Genomic DNA, 24,759 nt, shown 5'->3' on the forward strand with positions numbered 1-24,759 from the left:
GGTAACAGAAATGGGAAATGGATTTTCTTTGTGAAAATAGTGCATACAAGAACTCTACAGCATGTGCAGTAGTTTTTATGGAAGTAAAGGGCTTCTAGGCAACTTGACCTTGACAGAATGGAGTACAGAAATCAGAACTGAAAGGCCACCTCAGCAGTGATTGGTGCACTGTGGGACTGTAATGGAAGTTTATAATGTTGGGATTATTACGCCAGTGGTATCTGTCCATTCTGGCAAATTACCAGCGAATACTGGCATGGTAGAAGACAACATGGCAGATGGTCTTATGGCTAAGGCACCTGCCTGGGACTTGGGATCCGGATTCAGTTTCTAGCACTGCCACGGATTTCCAAGTTACAAACTGTCTGTGCCTCAGTTCCCTGTCTGTAAATTAAGTATGGTAACACATACTTCCCTACTTCACAGGGATAGATTTACTGTGGAACGGCTTCCGTATGAGGAGAGATTAATAAGACTAGGACTTTTCAGCTTGGAAAAGAGACAGCTAAGGGGAGTTATGATTGAAGTCTATAAAATCATGACTGATGTAGAGAAGTAAATAAGGAAGTGTTGTTTACTACTTCTCATAACACAAGAACTAGGGGCCACCAAATGAAATTAATAGGCAGCAGGTTTAAAACAAATAAAAGAAAGTATTTCTTTACACAATGCACAGTCAACCTGTGGAACTCCTTGCCAGAGGATGTTGTGAAAGCCAAGACCATAAGAGGGTTCAAAAAAGAACTGGATAAATTCATGGAGGATAAGTCCATCAATGGCTATTAGCCAGCATGGGCAGGAATGGTGTCCCTTAGCCTCTGTTTGCAAGAAGCTGGGAATGGGCAACAGGGTGGATCACTTGATGATTACCTGCTCTGTTCATTTCCTCTGGGGCACCTGACACTGGCCACTGTCAGAAGACAGGATACTAGGCTAGATGGACCTTTGGTCTGACCCATTAGGGCCACTCTTATGTTTGGACAAATCCATTGTTTGTGAGACATTCAGATATTATGGTGATCAGTGCCATATAAGAACCTACCTAAACATACTTTCTTTGAACAAAGATAACCTAATTCAGTGCATGGTTGTAACATTTGTGAACCATTGGAGCACTTTTATGTGTGGATGTGAGGTGTCTTGCAATGGTGCTATGAGACCAACCAGCAGTTAACATGCCTCATTGCTCTCATGTAGACAAGGCCTAAGTGTATATTTTACCAACTCTTCTGTATAATTTCTCTTTTCTACACACATACTTTTTAATGTGATACTCAGGTACTTAATGCCTCTGTTTCCCAAGGAATAACTTTGTGGTTGAGAAAAGCCTGTGGGCCTCCTTCTCGCCCTGGAGCTAAAGACGCCCAGGGCCACAGTTCTCTGCAGTCATACCTCACTCAAGCAAAGCTGTGTGTCTCTCTTGCTTGGTGGCTGTGCCAGTGTTGCCAACTTTCGAGATTTTTAATCACAACTTTAGTAATTCTGGGATGTTATTTTATCTGTCTCATGAAAACATGATGAAAGGTGCCAACTCACCAATTTTCCCTTATTCAGAACTGCCACCATCCTCTATTACTGTCAATGCAATTTCTCTCCAGTCCATCTGCATGTGGAAGTGAGGCCGCCCTTAATAAAGTTGGTTGCCAACTCACACTTGTCAATAAGACTGAAGCCAGGCCCACAGGGAAAAAAGCTGCCATTCTATGGTCCCAATGGCTAGACAGGACACAGGGACTCTGAGGAGCAGCAGAGACACTGAAAAGTAGATGGGGAGAATAAGGGGGAGCAGTAGGCACATTTAGGATTTTCAGGGCTGCAGGATGTTGTGGGAGGCTGGGGGGGGGGACAGATGACCGTGATGGGGTGGGAGATGGAGGGGATAGAATAGTAGCTTCCCCAGCCTGGGGGTCAGTGGTGGGGGAGTCACCTCCAAGCAGCCAGGGGAAGAAGTGTTGCCAACTCCCATGAACTGATTCTGATCCATGAGTCACAGGATTTTGGTACCGGCACAAGGCGCCGTTCTGATGACGCTTCTCAGTAAATCTTCCATCCCACAACTTTCAGGACTGGGCTTGTGGGCAGAGCTATGTGCGAAAGCCTTGGGACCACAGCCCCAGACCTGCCTTAACATGTGTATGGCCCTGGAGCCCAGAGCGGATACTGGGACAGGAGGCAGCCGTGCAGGGGAGAGTCACAAGCTGCTGCTGCTGGAACCCAGGTACAGGAGTCCAGCCCAGCGGGAGGCAGAGAAGCATGGCTGCGAGGTCAAGGCAGGAATAGGAAATGGACAGTAAGGCCCTATATCTAAGGGAACAGAGGGGAAGCTGAGGCTCCCCGTGAGGGGCCAGGAAGAGGTGTGCATTTTGTGTGCAGTAAAGGTTGGCTTTGGTACCTGAAATTTTCTCACACCTACAGGGACAGAAGGGAGTGGAAAAGGGTGACACCCCCCCCACCCCCAATTCTATTTTAGGCCAATTGTGCTGGGGGGGGGGGGGAGGCCACGCACGACTTGGGCTCCGAGGCTGGCAGCGCCGGGCGCCTGTCCGGGTCGGGGAGAGCCGCCTCCCCGGCGGCGCGCCGCTGCTCTGCACCATGGGGCAGGCCCCCTCCCCCTTGCAACACAGGCCTGGGAGGGCCCCTCCCCCACGGCGGCGGGGCGGTGCCTGGGACTGGCGCTCTCACGTCCCGTCCCCCGCTCCCCCCGCCGGCGCAGCGCTGTGGTGAAGCCGCATTGTTTGTGCTGAGGGGGGGAGGGGGAGGTTCTCAGCCCTAGGACGGAGCGCCGAGCCCGCAGCCGGACTGCGACCAGCTCCGCGCCTCCCGAATGCGCCGCGCGCGGCCCGAGCAGGAGCCTCGCACCCGCCGCCCGCAGCCCGAAGGCAGCGCGGCACCGCCAGCGCCCGCTTGGCCGCCCGGGGCTGCTGGGAGCGGCATCGGTGGGGCCGCCCCCGCCATTAGACCGGCCGCAGCGTCGACCCGGAGACGAGGAGCAGGAGGGTCTGTCAGCCGCGCTCCGGCGGCTCCCACAGCGTGAGTGCGGCGGGGCCGGCGGCTTGCGGCCAGAGCCGGGCCCAGCGAGAGGGGCTTGGTGGCGGGAGCGGGCGGAGGCTGTCCGGCACAGCGGGCGGGGGAGGGCACAGCGCAAGCTGTTTTGTTGGACGCCATGTTTGCGGGCCGAGTATTGTCGGGGTGGGGGGTGGGGCGAGGCTCGGGAAGGGCTGGAGCTGACGGGCCTCGGCAGGAACTATTCGCGCGGGGGTGACGGGCGCGGGTAGGAACCATTCGCGCGCGCGGGGGGGGGGGGGGGAGGTGTGGCTAGAGCGGTGAAGGGCGTGAGTAGGAAGTGTTAGTGCTGGAACAGGGTGTGGGCGGGGTAAGGGGCGTGGGCAGGAACCATCCATTGCGGGGGGGGGGGGGGAGAAGGCAGAGGGAGCTTGGGGAGGAAACCATTCTGGAAGAAACTAAGTGAGAGTGCCGAATGATGCCGGTTACCTCTTCGCTGCGTTCCGGGAGACCCGGGAAATGTTAGGCTTGGTGATGTCAGGTGGGCGAGAGCCTAGGCCTAAAATGGGTATTTACATTGATGGGATCAAATGAATTCTCCAGGGTTCAGCCGCTGTCTTTTCTGTAAAAAGAACAGGAGGACTTGTGACACCTTAGAGGCTAACACATTTATTTGAGCATAAGCTTTTGTGATGCATCCGATGAAGTGAGCTGTAGCTCACCAAAGCTTATGCTCAAATAAATGTGTTAGTCTCTAAGGTGCCACAAGTCCTCCTGTTCTTTTTGCGAATACAGACTAACACGGCTGCTACTCTGAAACCTGTCTTTTCTGTGTATCAATATGGCTAGACTTGAGAGGGTGATCCTACTCTGAAGGCTGAGGCTGCTGGTATCCTATCTCCACGTGTATGCAGGAAATGTTTCTGCTTGCTCTCTCTTATGGCCTGGTACTAATGTACTGTTTGTAACATCCTTGGTGGTTTCTTTGTGTCCATCTCTTTGCGGTGCTCCACAGAAGGATGCTTGTTGAGAACCACAAAAGGAAGGAGGGATTTCTCTTTCACTAGGGAGCCAAGGACCAAACACAAAGAAATGAGGGAGAAAGAGAGTAGTGAGTGCAGGGTTCGCTACAGGTTTGCAAAACAAATTGGTAGCGTTTACAAAGGTCCGTACAAGTGCTGCACCATAGGTTTAATCTGCTCTCCCCTCACCTGTCCCCTTAGCAAGCGGTGCTTCAGCCCCATAGCTTTCATTGCACATAAACAGCTGCGTTTTTTTTTTTTTTTGTCATGATAGTGGAAACTGTCTCAGCAAATTGTCATTCTAAGAAAAACAGTAGCTATGTGACAGGTTTCAGAATAGCAGCTGTGTTAGTCTGTATTCGCAAAAAGAAAAGGAGTACTTGTGGCACCTTAGAGACTAACAAATTTATTTGAGCATAAGCTTTCGTGAGCTACAGCTCACTTCATCAGATGCATTTGGTGGAAGATACAGTGGGGAGATTTATCTTCCATCTTCTGCAGGCTTTGTCAGGCTTTAAAAGAAGGAAAGAAGTGCCCCAAACTGAGTTGTGTAACGCGTTAGGAATTCTTCCTGTTTTATGGTAAGACTAGCAACCCTTATTATTATGCTTTAGGGTCCAGGGTATTTTTTACTCGCCCAAACTAGGCATCTGCAAAATGAGGACAGATAATTTCAATACTACTTCCACGTGTAGTGTGCTCCCTCCCACGTGTTTTTACTATTTTCCCTTTAAGTATAAAATGTTAAATTGCCATCCATTTCCAGATTGGGCCAAAACTAATCTAAAGGTAAGAGAAAGTGCTTAGGCATGTAAATGATAATTGTTCTAATCTCATTATTGGGAGGTGCCTTTTTTCATCACTTTGTGGTAGACATCTTCCCTTATTTAGGATTTATGACATTTGCGCTACATCTGGGAGGCAAGCTGCTTGCATTCTGAGATATGCTTGTTCATCGACTAGTTGCCACTGTGCTTGAGAAATTGCTTTTTGGCCTGGAAACTAATACACATTATTGTGTATTTTCCAATATTAGAATATATGAAAGAACAGTGACTAGGATATGGACAAATGGAAGTGTCTTCTATTGCAGTGGTTCTCAACCAGGGATCCGGGGCCCCTAGGGAGCCATGAGCAGGTTTTAGGGGGTCTGCCAAAATGAACCAAAGAGCAAGGCTGACTCACTGGGGCCCAGGGAAGAAAGCTGAAGTCCAAGCCCTGCTGCCCAGGGATGAAGCTAAAGTCTGAGCAACTTAGCTTCGCAGAGCTGCCTGTAGAGTCGGTCTCTACATTACCCTGCTTGCCTACTCCCTAATGCCAGCCCTGGCTTTTAACCGACTGAATATGGAGAAAAATAGTTGTTGTGGCACAGGTGGGCTGGGGAATTTTTATAGCACATGGGGGGGAAGGGAGGGCTAAGAAAGAAAAAGTTTGAGAAACCATGTTGTATAGTCAGTCATAATAGCCACTGTCCGTCACTCTTTTCCAGTCTGAGTTAATAGGCAGTTACCTCCATGATCAATGTCATTGGTGTTTGTAGCTCTGGTTATGGTGTATAAAAAAAATAGGTGGGTTTATATAAAAATGCTCCAAATATTCATATGTTAGATTATTAAAATTGAATTTAAAAAATCTATTTACTCTTTACCTATTAATGATAAATAGCATATCTTACAAAATGAAACTAAATTGGTCAATTTCAGTGTCAGGTTCTCTTGCACTAACAAATTGATAAATGACTTTACAGCATTATAAGGGAACAAAGAAATATACCTTTTTATTGAAATTTAGAGGGGCCATTTTATATTCCCTGCCCCAGAATTTGAGAGATTATGGGAACTAAATTTAGAGTTAAATTAAATTGTCACTCTTTATATCTAGTTATTAGGCCTACTATAGCTAATATTAATGGATTCATCTGTTCTGCAGTTGGAAACTGACACGTTCAATGAAATGTTGCTTTACAAACTAATAAGAATAGTACCTAACTTTAATATAGTGCTTTTCATCAGTATATATCAGAGCACTTCACAATCTTTTAATATATTTATCCTCACAGGCACCTCTATTAAAAGTTTCATGGAAATTCACAAAAGGAGAAAAATCTATGTAGATATTTTTTTGATCATTACCAAGCACAGTGGAAATCAGCTGTTGCCCTGTAATGACTGTGCACTGGATGTTGCTTTTTTGGATTTGTGTTGGAATCATATTTTTAATACAATTGTGTTTGACTTTAACACAAAATTTGTTAAATAACACACAATATTACATCTACAAAACCACGAAAACTGGTTCAGGCTGATCCTTTTGTTGTTGTTGTTGTTAAATGAGGCCTTTTGTGGGGCAGGGAGGGTGAAGATACTGGAACGGATGTGATCTGATATTGCTTGTTTGATGCATTCCATCTTGCCTTTGTACTGCAAATCATCAGGTATGTGATTTTTGTGCATATAACTTCTGAAGGTGAGGAAAGCAGTGAATTTTAGGCTTGCCTTTGAATTTATTGGTTGTAGTAAATTTTGTTTCAATTTTTTATGAAGAAAATAGAAGTATCATGGAGCTGGTGGGCAGAGAATTGATGTATATTTGCCCCAGTGTTTTGGTAGGCATACTATCACTGACTGAAATATTTATTCTGCAAACTTTACTCACTCCATCGTGTGTAATTCCTGCCTTGATTGGGGCTTGTATGGTCTAGCTAGCAGGTCAGATTCATGGCCATGGGATCTTAAGAAATCAATTACAGGGGGAGCAAGAATTTGCTGTTGTCAAAATGGAGACTTGCTTACTGTCTAACAGCTGGTTTTCAGAGTGCTCTAAAGATAAATTAATATAAAGTAATTACCATCACTTTCAGATGCCGGGTTGAGTTTGCACGGCTGACAGGGAGAAAATAATCTTTCATTTGGTCAGCTGATCAGACCTGTGCTGAAAAAGATACAAACATGGAAGCCAACGGTTTTATTTTAAGTAATCTTTCAGATTACCAACCGTGTATGGACCAGTCCGATCAGGATGCTTAGTTTTCCATTTTTACAATCTTATTATTACAGCTTCCTTTATGATACAGATGCAATACTTCATTTTTAGCTTCAAGATCTACTGGAATAAATGTTTCTTTTCCTAGGTCACTGGTTCAAATCCAGCCAAAGCTGGCTGTGTATAATTCTGAAGTTAATGGAATTTTAGAAACCTTACTACAAGTCAGAAAATGCTGATTTACTTTTGAGAATCAATTGCTGAAAATAGCATTGGAGGTTTCTTTTAGATCAAATGTTCATTTTAAAAGTGATTTTTTGTCTCTCTAATTGGCAGCCCCAAAAACCCAGTCTGGGAGCTAAAATTAAAGTAGTTCTCAATTTGCGTCTCCCCTAGTGGTAAAAGTATTGGTATTAAACCTTAATTCATAGTTCTCTCGGTGATACGTGGGCCGTAATGGAATATGCTTTTCCACAGCAATATGGGCTATGCAGAACTGAATAAAATGTATGATGGTGGTAATAATTTTAGTGACAAAGATTATGGTGTTTATCTGATCAACAGCACACCTGTGAAAGTATGTATAAGACCACTCCCTATCTCTAAAAGTTTACAATATAAATAAATAGTGAGACACCTGAGGAAATAACATAAACCATACATCTTTGAGGTTTACTTTAGGTAAGTGTAAACATACTGAGTAAGCAGATATAATTCTGAATACATACAGAGGTCAGATTTGTTAAAGCAAGTGCAATTTTTACATAGTTACTTTTCTGATCATTGTGCAAAAATGTATCTGGAATATTTCTTCTTCAGGCTGCTGCTGAATAAGCTTTTAACATTGAAAACAGAACTTTGCATACAGGCCTCTTTTTCTGGAAAACAATGGTAATTTTCCATTACAATGACTACAACGGACCCTCGCTAGAACGTGGGGTTCGGGATCCATGTGCGGTACTGTATTAATGCAGGGGCCGCGTTATCATGGATCCCAATTTAAATATTTAAATTTGGGATCCATTGCCGCGACTGCGCTATATGCGAATCCGTGCTATAGCAATGCGCGCTCTAGCGAGGGTCCGCTGTTACCTTACTTCTGTTACCTTATGGCACAAGTTTAATCGTTTGGTGGGTGGGCCTTGGCAACAATTTCTCTGTGCCAATGTTGAATTGCTATAGTTTGATTGGCTTCCTGTGGCTTTACAGAACTATAGGTTCTATATTATTATACTATACTATTATACTCGTATTAATTTGTTTCTACGGGACTTTTTTAATGTAGGAAATGAGTGTAATTCATTCCAGTAATCTGTCAACACATTTGGATTTGGAGTAATGCTAAATGTGCTACTCACTGGTGTTTCTTTGGAAGTTAGGGGTAGCCAGATTAAAGTTTGTTTCAAGTACAAACATTGCATAAATTTAAGACTTGCATGTAAAAGGGTAGTACATGGGTAGTACAAAGCTTAAACTAGCTTCTGTTTTTGTTTTGTTTTTTGTTTTTTACTGTATTAATTTTTATATGCAACATAATAACTCTGATTATAATTTTAGGTAATCATTACCAAATGAGGAGAAAAGGAAGATGCCATCGAGTATCTGCAGCAAGGCATTCTTCTTCCCCGTGCAGTATTAAACACTCACCTACACGAGAAACTTTGACATATGCTCAAGCTCAAAGGATGGTTGAAATAGAAATTGAAGGTCGCCTGCACAGGATCAGTATTTTTGATCCATTAGAGATTATATTAGAAGATGATCTCACAGCACAAGAAATGAGTGAATGCAACAGCAATAAAGAAAATAGCGAAAGACCACCAGTTTGTCTGAGAGCCAAGCGGCATAAAAATAACAAAGTGAAAAAGAAAAATGAAGCTCTTCCAAGTGCACATGGTACACCTGCTACAACTAGTCCTCTTCCAGAACCAAAAGTACGTGTTGTTGAGTACAGTCCACCTTCTGCCCCTCGGAGACCTCCAATTTATTATAAATTCATTGAAAAGTCAGCAGAAGAACTTGACAATGAAGTGGAGTATGACATGGATGAAGAAGATTATGCATGGTTAGAAATAATAAATGAAAAGCGAAAAAGTGATGGAGTATCAGTTGTGTCACAGAATATGTTTGAATTCCTTATGGACAGGTTTGAAAAAGAGTCCTATTGTGAGAACCAAAAACAGGGTGACCATCAGTCTTTAATTGACGAAGATGCAGTATGTTGTATATGCATGGATGGTGAATGTCAGAACAGCAATGTAATCCTATTTTGTGATATGTGTAATTTAGCAGTGCATCAGGAGTGCTATGGGGTGCCATATATACCTGAGGGTCAGTGGCTCTGCAGACGCTGTCTGCAGTCCCATTCCCGGCCTGTAGACTGTGTGCTGTGCCCAAACAAGGGAGGTGCCTTTAAAAAGACTGATGATGATCGCTGGGGACATGTCGTGTGTGCTTTGTGGATTCCAGAAGTTGGATTTGCCAATACAGTTTTTATTGAGCCAATTGATGGTGTCAGAAACATTCCCCCAGCCAGATGGAAGTTAACATGCTACCTCTGTAAACAGAAAGGCGTTGGTGCCTGCATCCAGTGCCACAAAGCAAACTGTTACACAGCATTCCATGTGACTTGTGCTCAAAAGGCTGGTTTGTATATGAAAATGGAACCTGTGAAAGAATTAACTGGCAGTGGAACAACATTCTCTGTAAAAAAGACTGCCTACTGTGATATACATACTCCACCAGGTTGTATACGGCGACCTCTAAATATTTATGGAGAAGCTGATGTGAAAAATGGTGTGTGTAGAAAAGAGGGATCAGTTAGAACTGCAAGGTCTACATCAAAAGTCAGAAAAAAGGCAAAAAAGGCCAAGAAATCAGTGGTTGAACCCTGTACAGCTATGCCAACAGTATCTGCTCCTTATATTCCCCCTCAGAGGTAAGCAAACAATCATACAGAAATTTTTGTCTACATTTTGCTGTATGTCTTTTGAATATACATTTGTCATAGGTTCTATAGATAAAGAATTAATGAAAATTTGAAAAACTGCATAAGGTACTTACACAACAAAGGAAAAAAATGGAAAATAAATAGGTGTCTCTAACATGTAAATTGTGCATGTTGTATTACTTTTGACACTTGTAGTTAAAAAGCGCACACAAATATTTTCACCCAGAAATTGGAGGATAGTCCTCCCCGCATCCTACTTTCATTGTTAGAGCCAGCAATCATTTTTCTTACACAGAATTTACGAAGTGGATGTCCTGATAGTTTACTCACTTAGACCCCCAATTCAGAATAGTAAAAATATCACATGCTTAACTGCACCTCATTTCAGGAAAGCTCTTAAACACATCCTTAAGGTTAAGCCGAGATTTACTTGCTTTCCAGAATGTGCCTGACTTTCCATTCTCAGCGGGGCTTTTTAAAGGGACATGAACTTGAAAATCACTTTTGCATATGACAGCATTTGTATCCAGTCAACTTCACTGGTTTTTTGATGGTTGTTCTTACTGTCCTGTGCATTTAGCACCATATCATTAACTGCAAGCTCTGTTCAAAGTAGAGCAGAGATGTTCTTCCCTAAGCCCACAATGAAAAGAGGACAGTGCAGAGGAGGGTCAGTGTAAACATGTTGTGTGGGCCAACTGCTGTTCCATACTAGAAAGACCTTAATATCAGCAGGGGAACGGGGGGAAGAAAAGCAACATAAAACATTTTAATACAGGAATTAATCAAAATACTCTCTACATGCTGATTAAAGAATACTTTATCAGAAATTTGAAATTTTTGAAATTAGTAAATTGAATAAACATTCAAGTTGAGAGTTTCCCTCAAAATTTCATCTTACTATACTAGTGTCTTCTGTTGAGTTGGACATCCTGTGCTCATTCAATTTTAGTATACTGTAGAATGTTTTCCAAGTAGTACAAGAAGCACTCTGAAGCAGTTCCTTGGCTAACGGGTTAGATCAGTGGTGGGCAGCCTGCGGTTCACAAGGGTAACCCGACTGCGGGTGGCATGACATTTTGCTGACATTGACTGTCTGCAGGCTTGCCACTTCCCACAGCTCCCATTGGCCAGGAACGGCGAACTGCGGCCACTGAGCTGTGGGGGACCATGTCTGCAGACTGTCAACGTCAACAAAATGTCTCACGGCTTGCAATCAGATTACCCTGATGGGCTGCATGCTGCCCGCAGGTTGCCCACCAATGGATTAGGTTCTCGCATGGCTGTTCGTACACCTTCTGTTTAATATTGCACAGTGCAGCTATATTCTTCAAGGTTGGCAAGAATTACAGTTTGGTGCTGTGCAGATTTCTTCTTGAAATTAACCAGGAAGCAATTAAAGCACTGCTCTATGGTTTAATAATGCATCTGAAATGAAGTATTAGGCATGGGATCAAAAGCTCTGTGCTGTCAACACGTTGACACTAATACATGTACATGAGAACATAAAAATAGCCATACTGGATAAACCATTGGTCCATCTAGCTCAGTAACTAGCCTTTCAACAGTGGCCAGTGCCAAATGCTTCAGAGGGAGGGAACAGAACAGGGAAATTTATCAAGTGATCTAGCTTCCAACAGTGAGATTTTAGGACACCCAGAGCACTGATGGACCTATCCTCCATGAATTTATCTAATTTTTTTTTTTGAATTCAATAATAGTTTTGGCCTTCAGTTAACTTTCATTGGGTGACCCCTGATTCTTGTGTTATGTGAAAGAATAAATAACACTGCCTTATTCACTTTTTCCACACCATTCTTGATTTTATAGACCTCTATCATACCTCTCCTCAGTCTTCTCTTTTCTAAACTGAACCATCCCAGTCTTTTTAATCTCTCCTCGTATGGAAGCTGTTCCACACCCCTAACAGTTTTTGTTGCCCTTCTCTGTGCTTTTTTCAGTTCTAATATATCTTTTTTTGGAAATAGGGTGACCAGAACTGCATACAATATTCCTGGTATGAGCGTACCATGGATTTATATAGTGGCATTATATTTTCTGCTTTACTATCTATCCCTTTCCAAATGGTTCCTAACATAGTTAGCTTTTTTGACTGCCACTGCACATTGCAGGAATGTTTTCAGAGAACTTACACAATGACTCCCAAGATCTCTTTCTTGAGAGGCAACAGCTAATGTAGACCCCATCATTTTGTATGTATAGTTGGGATTATGTTTTCCAATGTGCAGTACTTTGCATTTATCTACATTTATCTTCACCTTCCTCTTTCTTTCCCAGTCTCTCAGTTTTGTGAGATTCCTTTGTATCTCTTTACAGTCTGCTTTCCAAATCATTTATGAATCTGTTGAATGGCACTGGTCCCAGAACCGATTCCCCGGGGGAACTCCACTATTTTCCTCTCGCCATTCTGAAAGCTGACCATTGATTCTTACCCTTTTTCTATCTTGAAACCAGTTCTGATCCATGAGAGGCCCTTCCGTCTTATACCATGCCTGCTTAGTTTGCTTAAGCGCAAACTTTGGGGGAGGGACCTAGTCAAAAGCTTTGTGGAAGTCCAAGTACACTATATCCACTGGATAATCCTTATGTTTGTTGACACCCTGAAAGAATTTATAATAGATTAGTGAAGCATGATTTCCCTTTACGAAATCTGTTGATTCTCCACAATGTATTGTGTTGATCTGTGTGTCTGACAATTCTGTTCTTTGTTACAGTTTCAATCAGTTGCCTGATATTGAAGGTAGGCCCATTGGCCTGTAATTGCCAGGAGTGTCTCTGGAGCCTGTTTTAAAAATTGGTGTCACATTAGTTATCTACTAGTTATCTAGTACCAATGTTGATTTAAGTGCTATGTTACATACCACAGGAAGCAGTTCTGCAATTTCATATTCGAGTTCCTTTAGAACTCTTGGGTGAATATCATCTGGTTCTGGTGATGACTTATTATTAAATATATGAATTTTTCCTCTATTGACATCTCACTCTGGGACAGTTTCTCAGATTTGTCACCTAAAAATAACGGCTAAGGTATCTACCTCACATCCTTTACAGGGAAGATTGATGCAAAGAATTCATTTAGCTTTTCTGCAGTAGCCTTGTCTTCCTGGAGTGCTCCTTTAACATCTGGATCTTCCCAAGCCCGCACTGGTTATTTGGCAGGCTTCCTTCTTTTGATGTACTTTAAATTTTTTGCTGTGTCTTGAAGTAGAATTCTATAGTTAAAACTAAAATTGAATAGTTCTTTTAAAAATGTTTCCATTATTAAAAAAAAAATCATGGGTGGGATAAAATTTCTGTGATCCTAATCTTGCTCTTTTTCATTTTAAACTTTGTTATATTGTAAGTTCCTGCAGGAACGTAAACCTTTATCTTGTGCAGGTTTTTGCGTATATGTATAAAATATACGTAGACACACTGAAAATTGCATAGTGTACTGGTTTTAGTGCCTGCAGGAGTTTGTTATATGCAGAAGTGTAAATACAAACTAAAATGGACCAAAACTAGTATCAAAGCTATTTTCACCTGTTAAAATCATGTATGTGTGTGTGTGTGTTACCAGTATTTTAAACAAGGACTGCTGGTTACTGGCAGTCTAATTTAGAACTTGTGTGAGTTAATGAGAGACTGGTAATTTCCAGAAAGCTAACACTGAGAGATTTCCTTTGTGTGGGGGGAGGAGAGCAGAGTTGCAAGACTGTAACTTGGCTTCATTTACCTATTTTCAAATTTAGGAAGACTTAGAACAGCTTAATTAAATGAAGAGAGCACTGAAACTTTTTTTCGGATTCCATTCACTTAAATTAATTGAGTTTTAATACCTCTTGAATGTGGAAATGTACTGATTATGATGTCAGAGATTTGGGACAGAAGGTTTGTCAGAGAGGCATACTGACTTCAGTTTTGCTGAACAATTGGGACTTTATCTAGTTGATACTCAAAACCACAACATATAGTAGGGGACAGGAAATAAATACGGCACATAATTTAGGGAAAGAGATTTTTTTTCTGATGTGCCTCTCTCTTCATACTGATTTCACTTCCAGCATTGTTATAGCACCAGTATTCTCTTTTTAGGGTTAAGCGAGACGAATGCTTTGCAAGATACTTGTGGCAGAGACCATATGTTTGGGTTCATAATGTTTACCACAACAGGGCCCTGATCCTGATTGGGCCTTTGAACTCTACCTAATACTACAAATAAATTATACCATTTGATGTATAATTTACATATAATGTATGGTTAGAGCTGGTCAAATTATTCTTTACAGATAATGGTTGTTGAGAATGTAGCCCCCTTCTGTTCTGATTTCTGTTAATATGTATGCTGAATAGCTTGGACGAACAGCTTTCAATCTCTCTGGGTTGGTAGCAGACTTCAGTTAGATTGTACTCTGTTCATTATTCATGGTTTGTGATTGATGAAATGAAATTATTTCTGCTTCTTGATGAGATAATTAATATTTTAAAACAGGGTGATAGTAAGTAACAAATACTCTTGTTCACATGAAAAATAGGTATTCATACATTAAGTCTAGCTCCAAAAATGTTTGCAAGCAATTCTGTGTGCTTGAATGTTCACAAATAACGAGGGGAACAGGAATTAAACAGGTTGAATTAACTAGCAGTTCAGAATTTAAATGTTCAGTGTTGAACCAGTTCTATCTTTTTTTTTTAGTTTTTTTTTTTAAATTAATTCTCACTAAAATGAGGCCATCACATATGTGTAGAGGAGGGGGAGAGTAAGGAGCAGGGCATTATAGTCAGAATGACCTAATTTTAATATTTGATATCTTATGAAAAATCAGGGATAGAAATAAGTGCTCTACATTGTTGGGAAAACTGCTTCCATTCCCAGATTCCACAGATATTCCAACATTTGTTTCCAGCCTTGCTCTGAAGCAGTTGGACATGTAATGTTCACTGGTTTCTCAGACCTGAAATTATATTTTTGGCAGTGGTCCAGGGTTTAAAAGTGTAGTTAAAAAATAACAATTTTAAAAAATGGTTTAAAGTCAAGTTCTTTAAAATAAATTGTTTGGCTTTGGAAATTGTCTCAGAATCCAAAGTTGAAAGGTGTATATTTTCCTAAACTAATCTGTAAATCAAACAAAAAAGTTTGTTTGTGATTTGTTTGATTTTGGCTTTACTGAAGAGAAAATTGATTTTACTGTAGCCCAAAATCTTCATGGTCTAATCTTCTTTTCCTGAAGGATAAATACTATGAGAATTAATATGTGGGCAGTTTTTAAGTACAATTCCACAAAATGATAGTAAATGCTATGGTTAATGCTACTTGCTGTCTTCATGGAAACTAACCCCTTTTCTAATACTATTTTTAAGCTGTCTCTCTTGTGGGGATGAAACTTGCTATGCCTTTTCTACAGAGTGAGGAAAATTTAAGTCATTTAAGTTATAAAAGAAGGAAAGCATAAACTCAAATTTTAAAAGTAATTAATTGGCTTGATATTTAGAGCTATTGAACAGTGACGTAAAAGTTGGGGGAGCTACATGTGCTCAGCACCTCTGAAAATCAGGCCATTTAATGTATATATTTTTTAAATCTCCTGCTGAGTAATATCTTAGAATTGGCTGAATAAAGAAACTCTCTATTTGGCATGTAGCTAGACCTTCATGAGTGTTTCTTAATCAATCTTAGATGAAAAAAACATTAAAAGTAAAGCGAGTGGAAAAACATCTTCTGAATATGTTCAGCAAGCATCTCTGAAACTTTAGCAAAATCTCATGAGCCCCTGCTTCCGTATGACATTCATTTAGATATGAATGAGAACTGCACCATCTTCTTAATCTGGAGTGCCTCACTGAGAGAAGCTATACCTGAGCAATATGTATATGTGATATTGATATACACCCACAGTAAAATTATCCCCGAAAGCCGCTGCCATAACACTAATGAAAATGGTCGGTGTGAAATTTGCAGTCCCTATCATTTCAGGATATCTGTGCAATTATTTTGTATTCCAGTTTTCTGTACATTAAGCTTGTCTAAGAAAAAAATCCTAGGTAAAACTTTCAGAATCATTTAAGGGAGTTAAGGTCAGATTTTCATACAGGTTTTTGCAGCAGTTTAACTAGATTGGTTTAAAAGCAGATTCAAGTTATACCAGTGCAGCTGTCCTATGTAGATAAGCCCATAGGCTCCTGTGTCCTTTTGGCATTTTTCAAAAATGTTACCCATTCTCTTTCCTGCTTGCGGAAAAATACATCTCTCCCAGTGCAAATTAACATTACTGCCCTATTAAACTACTCCTTGAGAAAACTCTCCAGCAAAATGAGCCCACTTCTACTCCTTTTGATGTAAGTGGTAATGGGTAGGAGCTCTCCCCCCTTCAGTCTTCTCTAACTTTATTACCCAGACTGCACATGCTGTATGTGTTCAGTTATTCATTTAGTCAGCTACTTCTCCCACGCTGAAAATATGTATTAGTTAATTACTTAGACCAAGACTCTGTTATTTCCTTTTGTTTTGTTTTTTTAAATGTTGTAACTTTAATGTTGCATTAACTTTTGCCTCCGTTTCTTATAAGGGAGCATCCCCTAGATCTAGATTACCTAAAACTTTTGATTATAAAAGATTGACATCTTCTTGGAGAAGTTCTCACACATGCATTGTTGCTTTTGATATTGAAAAAGGGGATATCCCTTAGGCTACAGAAGTGCCTTGTCTTTCTTCCATGAAAGCTTTGGCTGAGATAGAAACTGAAAATTATCACTTACCTTCTGTTGCTTGCATTCCTCAGCAAAACTTTGGCAGTATACTAAAATAACTAAATATGATCTGAGGCAGCGCTGACAATGTTGGTGCACACACTATAGTGGGAACACTTGAAAGATGCCAGAGCATCTGTAATGGGGGAGTTGCCCCACTGGGACTCAGCATGTGGCCCCAGTTGACACCATCTGGGACAAGAGAGTTTTGTGGCAGGGAAGAAGGGGTGGGGGGCTGGGCTTCTCTCATAAACCCCCCAGGTATAGCACATTGCCGGAATGGTCCATCCTCCCTATGGAATAACAGCCTTCTGCTGGTAGCTAATGTAGGCTCTGTAGCTCACGTGGTAGCAGTCTGTGTTGTAGTGCCAAGGTTCATGGTTCAGACTCTACGTGATATCTAAGCTGTTACAGTTGTACATAATGGAATTTATTTTTACCTTTTTCCTTTAAAACAATAATTCTAGGAAATTGCATACAAAAAGATTGCAAAGTAAAGCACTCAAAAATTAGGAAATGGCAGATTTACAGTTGTTAGTGCAACCTTCATTTTTCCCCTCGTGTATGCATTGATATAGTGTTTAATTTCATTTTCACATACTTTTATTTTCCCGGCATTTTCCCTGCCTATTCAGTGCACATGATAGATGCATAAGGGGCAGAATTATGGCTGCCTGTGCAAACTAAATTTAGCATTTCCTAATTTTCTAGTTCTTGACTTTGCAACCTAAATATGTTTTTTTGTTTTTATACGTATAGACATGATACAGACTTGGTTTATATGTTTGAGCCAAAAGAAGCATGTTAAGTTTGATCACTATGTAAAATGAGGCAGATATCACAATTTATATCCTTTGAGGGGGTAAAAATCTTGTGTGAGAACTGTAACTGAAGTTTGATACCAAGTGTAAGGAGTGTGGCTTAAAATGTTTTTACATAATGTTAAGGAGATCAAAAATACTATAGAAAGATGTAAAATTCTTCAATACTTTGGAGATGCACTTTGACATGGTGTTAGCCCACTAGGTTACAGTAACATTCATTCAAGAATTATCCTTAACCCTTGATTGAGGCAGATAAATTAAGACTTAACTTTTTCTGCCATCTACAATTCCAGATTAGAACTGGGTAAAAGTTTTTGTCAGTTTCACCAGACATGTTTGTTTCAGTTAAAGAAATAAAAAATAAAAAAAACAAACAAAATCAAATTTTTCATTTAGACATTTTTGAAAGAAAACTTTTTTTATTTGAAATTACTTTTTGTTTGAAAATTGTCTTTAATTTTATTATAAACCCCCAAATGTTTAAAAATGGTCAATCTAAACATAATCTTTGATGTTGCTGAAATGAAACATTTTGTTTGACCCAAAATTTTTTTTTAATTGCTCACGAACAAAAAAAATCCATTTTGTCCAGCTCCACTACAGGTACTGGAGAATACGTATGTAGTCTTGGAAGCTGAGAAAATAACATCTGAAATGCAAAGTTGTTTTGGTTACTGGAAGCTGAAGAGAATAAGAACAATACTTTCAAATAACTATGTAATAGACAGGAATGATCTAGCTTTTTTTGTGTGTCAAATTGTGTTCAGGAGCTAGCCCACTTCTATCTTATGCTATTACCTTTAAAAGATATTTAATGTAATTATTTTTATGAAAAATTGGTCTGCAGGATATAACCAATGGAGAAGGAACAGTAAAGCTCCTAAGACTCTTAAATAATTATATCTATCTGATATCTTGGAGGATAAACTTTCTCTATATTGCATAGATTTTTTTTTCTTCCACATTTATCTTTATTTTGGTGATGATGGCTTATTTCGACACATAGTAGAAATTCAGATTCTGTCACCGTATGCTTCAATGCACAATATGCCTGCCACTCCATTTCTCCTGAATAAATAATGGGGGCCACTATTCCTGAACAAGTATATCCAAATAATGAAATGCTTGACTGAGTATATGGATGTGGTAGAAAAATTTTTGACCACGCTAGTGACTTGGGATGTCATTGAGCATGGATTAGAAAATATTTTAACAAAAGATGCTTGGAATATGAACTTGCTGAAGTATATAATTGGTTAAAGAAGCTACATTTTAAAAGGGTCCCCTCAAAATGATGTCTCTTACAGGCATACTCAACACATGTAGAATAGTTTATTCAAACCTTGTGGTTTTCTTTTGGCATAATAGTGATAGATATTATGCAGTGGAGATATCAGGAAAGTGATATCAGAAAATATTTGTTTTTATTATCACTCCTGGTGATGGTACCACAAAAAATCTGAAGATAAATATTTGAGTGTTTTAGTTGATAACTGTATAAATCTGAATCAGAGGATAAGTGGCTACGTACAATATTGTTTTGTTTGAATTTATAAAAGAGTAAGAGGTGTGTATTTCACACTGTCTGCACCTCCTGACAATGAAAAAATACATCCACATAATTAACATGGAGAGGAAAAAACAGCAGCCTCACAAAATGCCATAACTACCAAATAGCTGTAAAACACTTGTCATGTCTGGATGAAAAATAATTAATTGGATGATCAAATTACTGAAAGAAATTTAGAGGCTCTGAAGGAAGTAGGAAATTGGTCACTAGGGAAGACTGATTGTCCTATAAGTTTCATTAAGTTGATAACCTCTCTGGTGGATATGTAAGACTATTTGTTGAGGTCACTGTCCCCTTCATTGAATAAAAATTGAAGAAATTATTTGAACCAGGAAAAGAGCTACTGAATTGTGACAGTCACACTTCTCATTGATATTTTTGACAAACTTTGGCAAAGAAACTTCAAACCTCTTTCCAAGTTGACCAACCTGGGTGTGTAGATGGATTTTAAATTAGATTTAATAAACACTATTGTATTTTAACAAGCAACCCTCCTGCTCCCTGTTTTCCCATAACAGCTTCTCTGCTATTGTAAAAAAGGTTTTTGATAAAGTTGTTGGGGGGTACTTATGTGCTATGTTGTTACTGAAAACCTCCTTACATGCAACTCGCATGTCCCATATTATTAATTGGTTTCTCTTAACCTTCTGTATAAAAATCTAATCAATTGGGGAAAAAAGTCTGACTTCATCAGTTAATTATAAATTGTGCATAGAGACATGCCGTAGGTATGTCCTACCTTTTTCTTTTCCTGAGTTACTTTCTGTTTGTTTCATATGTACAGTGCAAGCCAACTTGAAATGGAGGCTAATTGAGAGTAGTTGGTATTTCTATAACCTAAGTGGAGACGAATGTTAGTATTTTTGCAGGCAGTCTCTAGTGCATCCTCCAAAGAGATTCAGTCCCTGATGATTGCATACATGGGTGTGACTGATGTTCCTTGTTTTCAGTTAACATAGATAAGTCCAAAGTTCTTGCCCTTAACCAACAGGGTAACTAAAACAGAACTTTAGTGTTTTTTAAAGGCAAAAAGTCTGAAATATTTTCATATTCACTTATCTACCAATTGCATATATTAACTAAAATTTTCCTGCTGACAGATAAAAAGGCAATGAGAAGTGGTTGGTTCTTCCTCTTTAATTATAGAAGAAATTTGATTTCAACATATATTGCCAAAAATACTGTTTACTGGTAATTTTATTTATTTCACAAGAAGGTTACAGAACTGCAAAAACCAGCAGGGAAAGACCACGGTTCAGTACTCTTCTAGAGGGAAAAGAGGCATGCAATTCTTCAAGGGGGAAAAAAAAACAAAACAAAAAAACCCTTGAGGTATAGAAGTAGGACTTGAAATTTTCTGTAGAATTGATTAAAAAGAAAGTTGCATAATCTAAATCAGTAGGAAATAAATTCATACACTAAGTTTGCAAGTTCTAAATATTGTATGACTCCATGAATTATAATTAAGATAAGCCACATGAAGGCTTAGGAAATAGAAAATGGGAATGTAGGAAGAGTTAACATATATGATCTTATATTTCTGCTTTTTATTTTTAAGTGTATAATTTTATATCAGTATTTCATTCCTCATTGCCATATGTAGTCCTTTGAGGTAAGTGCTGTGGTGATGGACACGGAAGAAAAACTCTTAAAATGTATTAGATCTTTAAAGAGTAAATACCTCTTAAAAATATTTTCAGTGCGATTTTTAAACAACTACCCTACAAGGTAGTATTTAAAGATACTAGAAATAAAACAATTCCTGCTTGGGATTTTCAAAGGAACCTAAAGGAATTTGGTTCCCAAATACCATTGGATTTCAAAAGGATTTGGATGCCTGACTCCTTTGAAGATCACATCCTATATCACTATACAGGAGTAGTTATATTAACCTTGTAAAACTCATTAAAATAACCAGCCAAAGCACCAAAACCCCTCCAAAACAAAAACAACCCCTCCTGCTCACCTGTTACATTAATAAATGTTTATATTTTACATACCCCATCTAAAAAAAAATAATTACTCAAATGGGTGACTGGACAGGTGGAGTTCTTGCAAGAACTCTAGAAAATGGAGACCTGGTTTTTACATTCCATAGTGTGAGTGAGAAGTGAAGGTAAAGGGCTTTATATTGACTTTACTAAAAGCAAAGTGAAGTAATTGTCATTTAAGTACTAATATAAAATGTAAAATAAAAACTTTGTTTTTTATCATAATGAGAGCCTAGGGAAGGATGTGTGAGTTTCATGAAGAACTTTAATGGGAAGAAAAAAACAGGTACTAAAGGGCTCTCTAATCTTGTGGAGAAAGTTGTAATAAGAACCAATGGCTACAAATTAAAGCAAGACAAACTCAAAGTAGAAATAGAGCATAATTTTTAACAGTGAGGATGATTAACCATTGGAACAAACTACCATCAGATTGGGTGGATTCTCCATCTCATAAAGTGTTTCATATGAAGACTGGTGCCTTTCTGTAAAATATGATTTAATCATGATATGGCTTGTTATATGAGATCCAACAGGATTATCTAGTGGTCCCTTCTGGCCTTAAAAAAAAAAAAAACCCAAGGAATCCTCTAGGGCCTGAACCAATGCCCATTGAAGTCAATGGGACTTCAGTTGGTGCTGGATGAGGCCCCCATTTTTTTTTCAAGGAAAACTGTGGATCTTTAGACCCAAATCCTGCATATATTTAACTTTATATTTTTGAATATTTCCTGGTCAGGAATTTTCTTCAGTGTCCTCTTCTTAAAAATAATCTGTGGGAAATCTGTGGGAAAATTTCATTTCTGCTGGAAAATGTAAATGATGGCACCCCTGCCTGATTAGAAGGCTGTGATCAGAGCAAAAGTGAAATTGACAAGAGCCATCCTGGCAGGCAGCTGAGAAGCAGTTTCAGCTAGGCTGACAGGAGATGGGGAAGCTGTGCTTCCCAAATCTTAGGCAGTTGGGGAGTGGGGAGAACTCAGCGTGTAGCTGAGTCTGTTTTGAGGGTTCTTGACAATTTAACTTTCTGCCTGTAAGGAGAACGTGACATTGACCAGAGCCTTCCAGGTGAGTAGCTGGCCACCAGAAAAATTATTTTGGTTCTCACAAAACAGAATTTTTCAGAATTTGTCCTGCAAAAAAACTGTTGAGGTGCTTACTATTCATCTTGAATTTGGGACACAATTTTCTGTGGGGCAGAAATTCCATTTTCCAGCAAGCTCTACTTCAATTAACTTCATTGGGGCTACTGGAAGTGTATAAAGTTATGTGTGTGTTTCATTGTCAGATCAGAGCCTTATTTCTTTCTGTGAGTTGCTCTGTATTCTGTTAAGTGTAGTTTTAAAAGCACCAAGAATCTCCTGGGATTCTTTTTGAAGATCACCTTATTTCCTTTTAAAATACTAAAGTAATTGATCTCAAACACTAGATAATCAGAAATTCAAATGTAATTAAACTTCCCCGTAATTTAATTTCACTTCCTATAGTTATATTCGCAAAAAGAAAAGGCGTACTTGTGGCACCTTAGAAACTAACAAATTTATTTGAGCATAAGCTTTCGTGAGCTACAGCTCACTTCATCGGATGCATTCAATGGAAAATACACTGAATTTATTATTGATTTATAATTATTATAATTATAATTGATTTATTAATATACAGGTTATATTTGATTCTGTTAAAATAAATAAAATTCTGCTGAGCAACAAAGAAACTACTGTAATCGCTTGAATAATAGCTCCTATGCGTCAGCCTCCTTTTATGAAATGCTTGTGTGTGTGTGTGTGTGTGTTTTTTTTTTTTTTTTCCCTTTTGGTATATAAAATTGGAAGATGGACCAGTCTTTGAGGAAGTGGAGGCTGTAATAGATCTTTCTCTCTCTTGCTTATTTGTGTCATATGCACTGTTTATGCAACTATTTTCTATTTGTTTTGTTTCTACTTGAGAACTTCATAAGCTAGTGTTTATTCATTGTGGATTTAATTATGCAAATTGCCAAAATGGGCAAGTGCCATTGAAGCCAATAGAAGTTTTGGGTGTACGGTATGTCACAGGTTTGGGCCCTACATATTTTAATATTTATCTGGTTCCTTTAGGTTAGTGGTTCTCAAACTGTGGAGCAGTTGCTGCAGTAGAAGAGAACTGATTGGTCTTATAGTGCTGGCTTTCCTTATTTCAAGCTGCTACATCACATATAAAAGGGAACTAAAAATATGTTATGTTTTCATGTAATTAATTACTGTAGCTGCCATAGTGGTGGTATATAATTGAAACTGAGAGAGGAACTGGGTGACATCATTATGGGGGAGGTGTTCTGTGAGATTGCTGTTAGGAGGCCAAGCAGGCCATGAAAACCATATTTGAATAAAGAAATTATCCACATTAGAGAAAAACCTGTCCTTTTGGTACATCTACCTAAGCCACAGTCTTTCAAACACTTTGATTGATTGTTTTAATCAGTGAAAAACCAAAATCCTTTTCTGGATGCAGTTGTTTTCAAGCCAAAATTCACTTATAGCGCAACTTCCCGGTTTGGGCTCTGTCATGCAGATGCAATATATGTGCAGCTCTCATTTGACAACCATTAGGTAAATCCCCAACTGAAAAATTATGAGTAAGGACTTCAGTATATCCCATTTCCACAGTTATAGTAACGTCACAATACTTCAACTGCAAGCAGAACTATAAGGCTGTGAAACAAGTATAACAGTTGTGAAAGTGTTTAAACATCTTTGTGGTTTTGGAGTGGAGCCCAGGAAAGGGGAAACTCAAGCAATTAAAAGGTAGCAGTCAGACAAAATAGCTTTAGAAAATGGCCAGTGTGAGGTGGTAGCACATGCATTTATGCTGTTGGTTTCTATCTAGAACAACAAGTTGGAAGTTCAAAGTCTGGTCCTATTAGACAGGACCAATTATACATGGAGGGCTAATGGAACAGAGCTACTTTCCTTTTACAACTCTCTAAGAAGTAAACAATACAGAAAAGCTTTAGGAATACTGAATTTTGAAGTTTGTTTTTAATCTATAATATACACATTCGGTTCCTCAGGGATGGGATGCCCCATAGTAACGTTAACAAATTTGGCACCCTTGTCAGTAATCTCAGAAGAGAGGTCAACAATTGCACAAACGTGGAGATTGACCTGCCTTTCCTGCAGAGATTCTTCCAGATCAGAGCAAAAATTTACATTTATCTTGCACTTTTAATGCCTGCATGAGCACTCTTCCCATTAATCTCCTATCCCAACATTTCTGTGAGACCGTGTCTATACTTGAAACTTTCTTAGTATAGTAATGTTGGTTACGGCTATGGTGTCTCTTCTTTCCTCCTCCTTCACCCCCAACATTTTTATTAGGATTGTCGATTAATCGTAGTTAACTGGCAATTAACTCAAAAAAGTAACTGTGATTAAAAAAATTAATCATGATTAATCACACTGTTAAACAATAGAATAGAAATATTTTTGGATGTTTAACAGTGTGATTAATCGTGATTAACTTTTTTAATCACTTGACAGCCCTAATTTTTATATCAGTAAAAGTCCTACAGTTATACTGGCAAAAAAGTGCTTTTGCTGATATAGCTGGGAACTGATGCAAGGCTATACCAATTAAAGCACTCTTTTGCTGGTATAAGCTGCATTTACACCAGAAGGGTTTACTGGTATAGCAA

The 24,759-nt window shown here is 39.3% G+C and overlaps 1 protein-coding gene across 10 annotated transcripts in view; it reads left to right on the forward strand.

Moving 5' to 3' along the window:
• The first annotated feature begins 2,565 nt into the window (after positions 1 to 2,565).
• The window catches only part of BRD1 (bromodomain containing 1), a 106,652-nt gene continuing 84,458 nt past the window's right edge, over positions 2,566 to 24,759 (forward strand). For 3 of the 10 annotated variants that reach the window (XM_043496194.1, XM_043496201.1, XM_043496210.1), the window contains exons 1-2: positions 2,651 to 3,030; positions 8,565 to 9,945. In XM_043496194.1, coding sequence (XP_043352129.1) covers positions 8,579 to 9,945 — 1,367 coding nt within the window. In that variant the 5' untranslated portion in view covers positions 2,651 to 3,030; positions 8,565 to 8,578. Of the gene's footprint in view, positions 3,031 to 7,826; positions 7,899 to 8,564; positions 9,946 to 24,759 lie in introns of those variants that run through there. The other 7 variants (XM_043496184.1, XM_043496215.1, XM_038419201.2 and 4 more) reach the window with 7 other exon arrangements.

The sequence above is a fragment of the Dermochelys coriacea genome, chromosome 1, assembly GCF_009764565.3.
Source record: "Dermochelys coriacea isolate rDerCor1 chromosome 1, rDerCor1.pri.v4, whole genome shotgun sequence".
Lineage (NCBI taxonomy): Eukaryota > Metazoa > Chordata > Testudines > Dermochelyidae > Dermochelys > Dermochelys coriacea.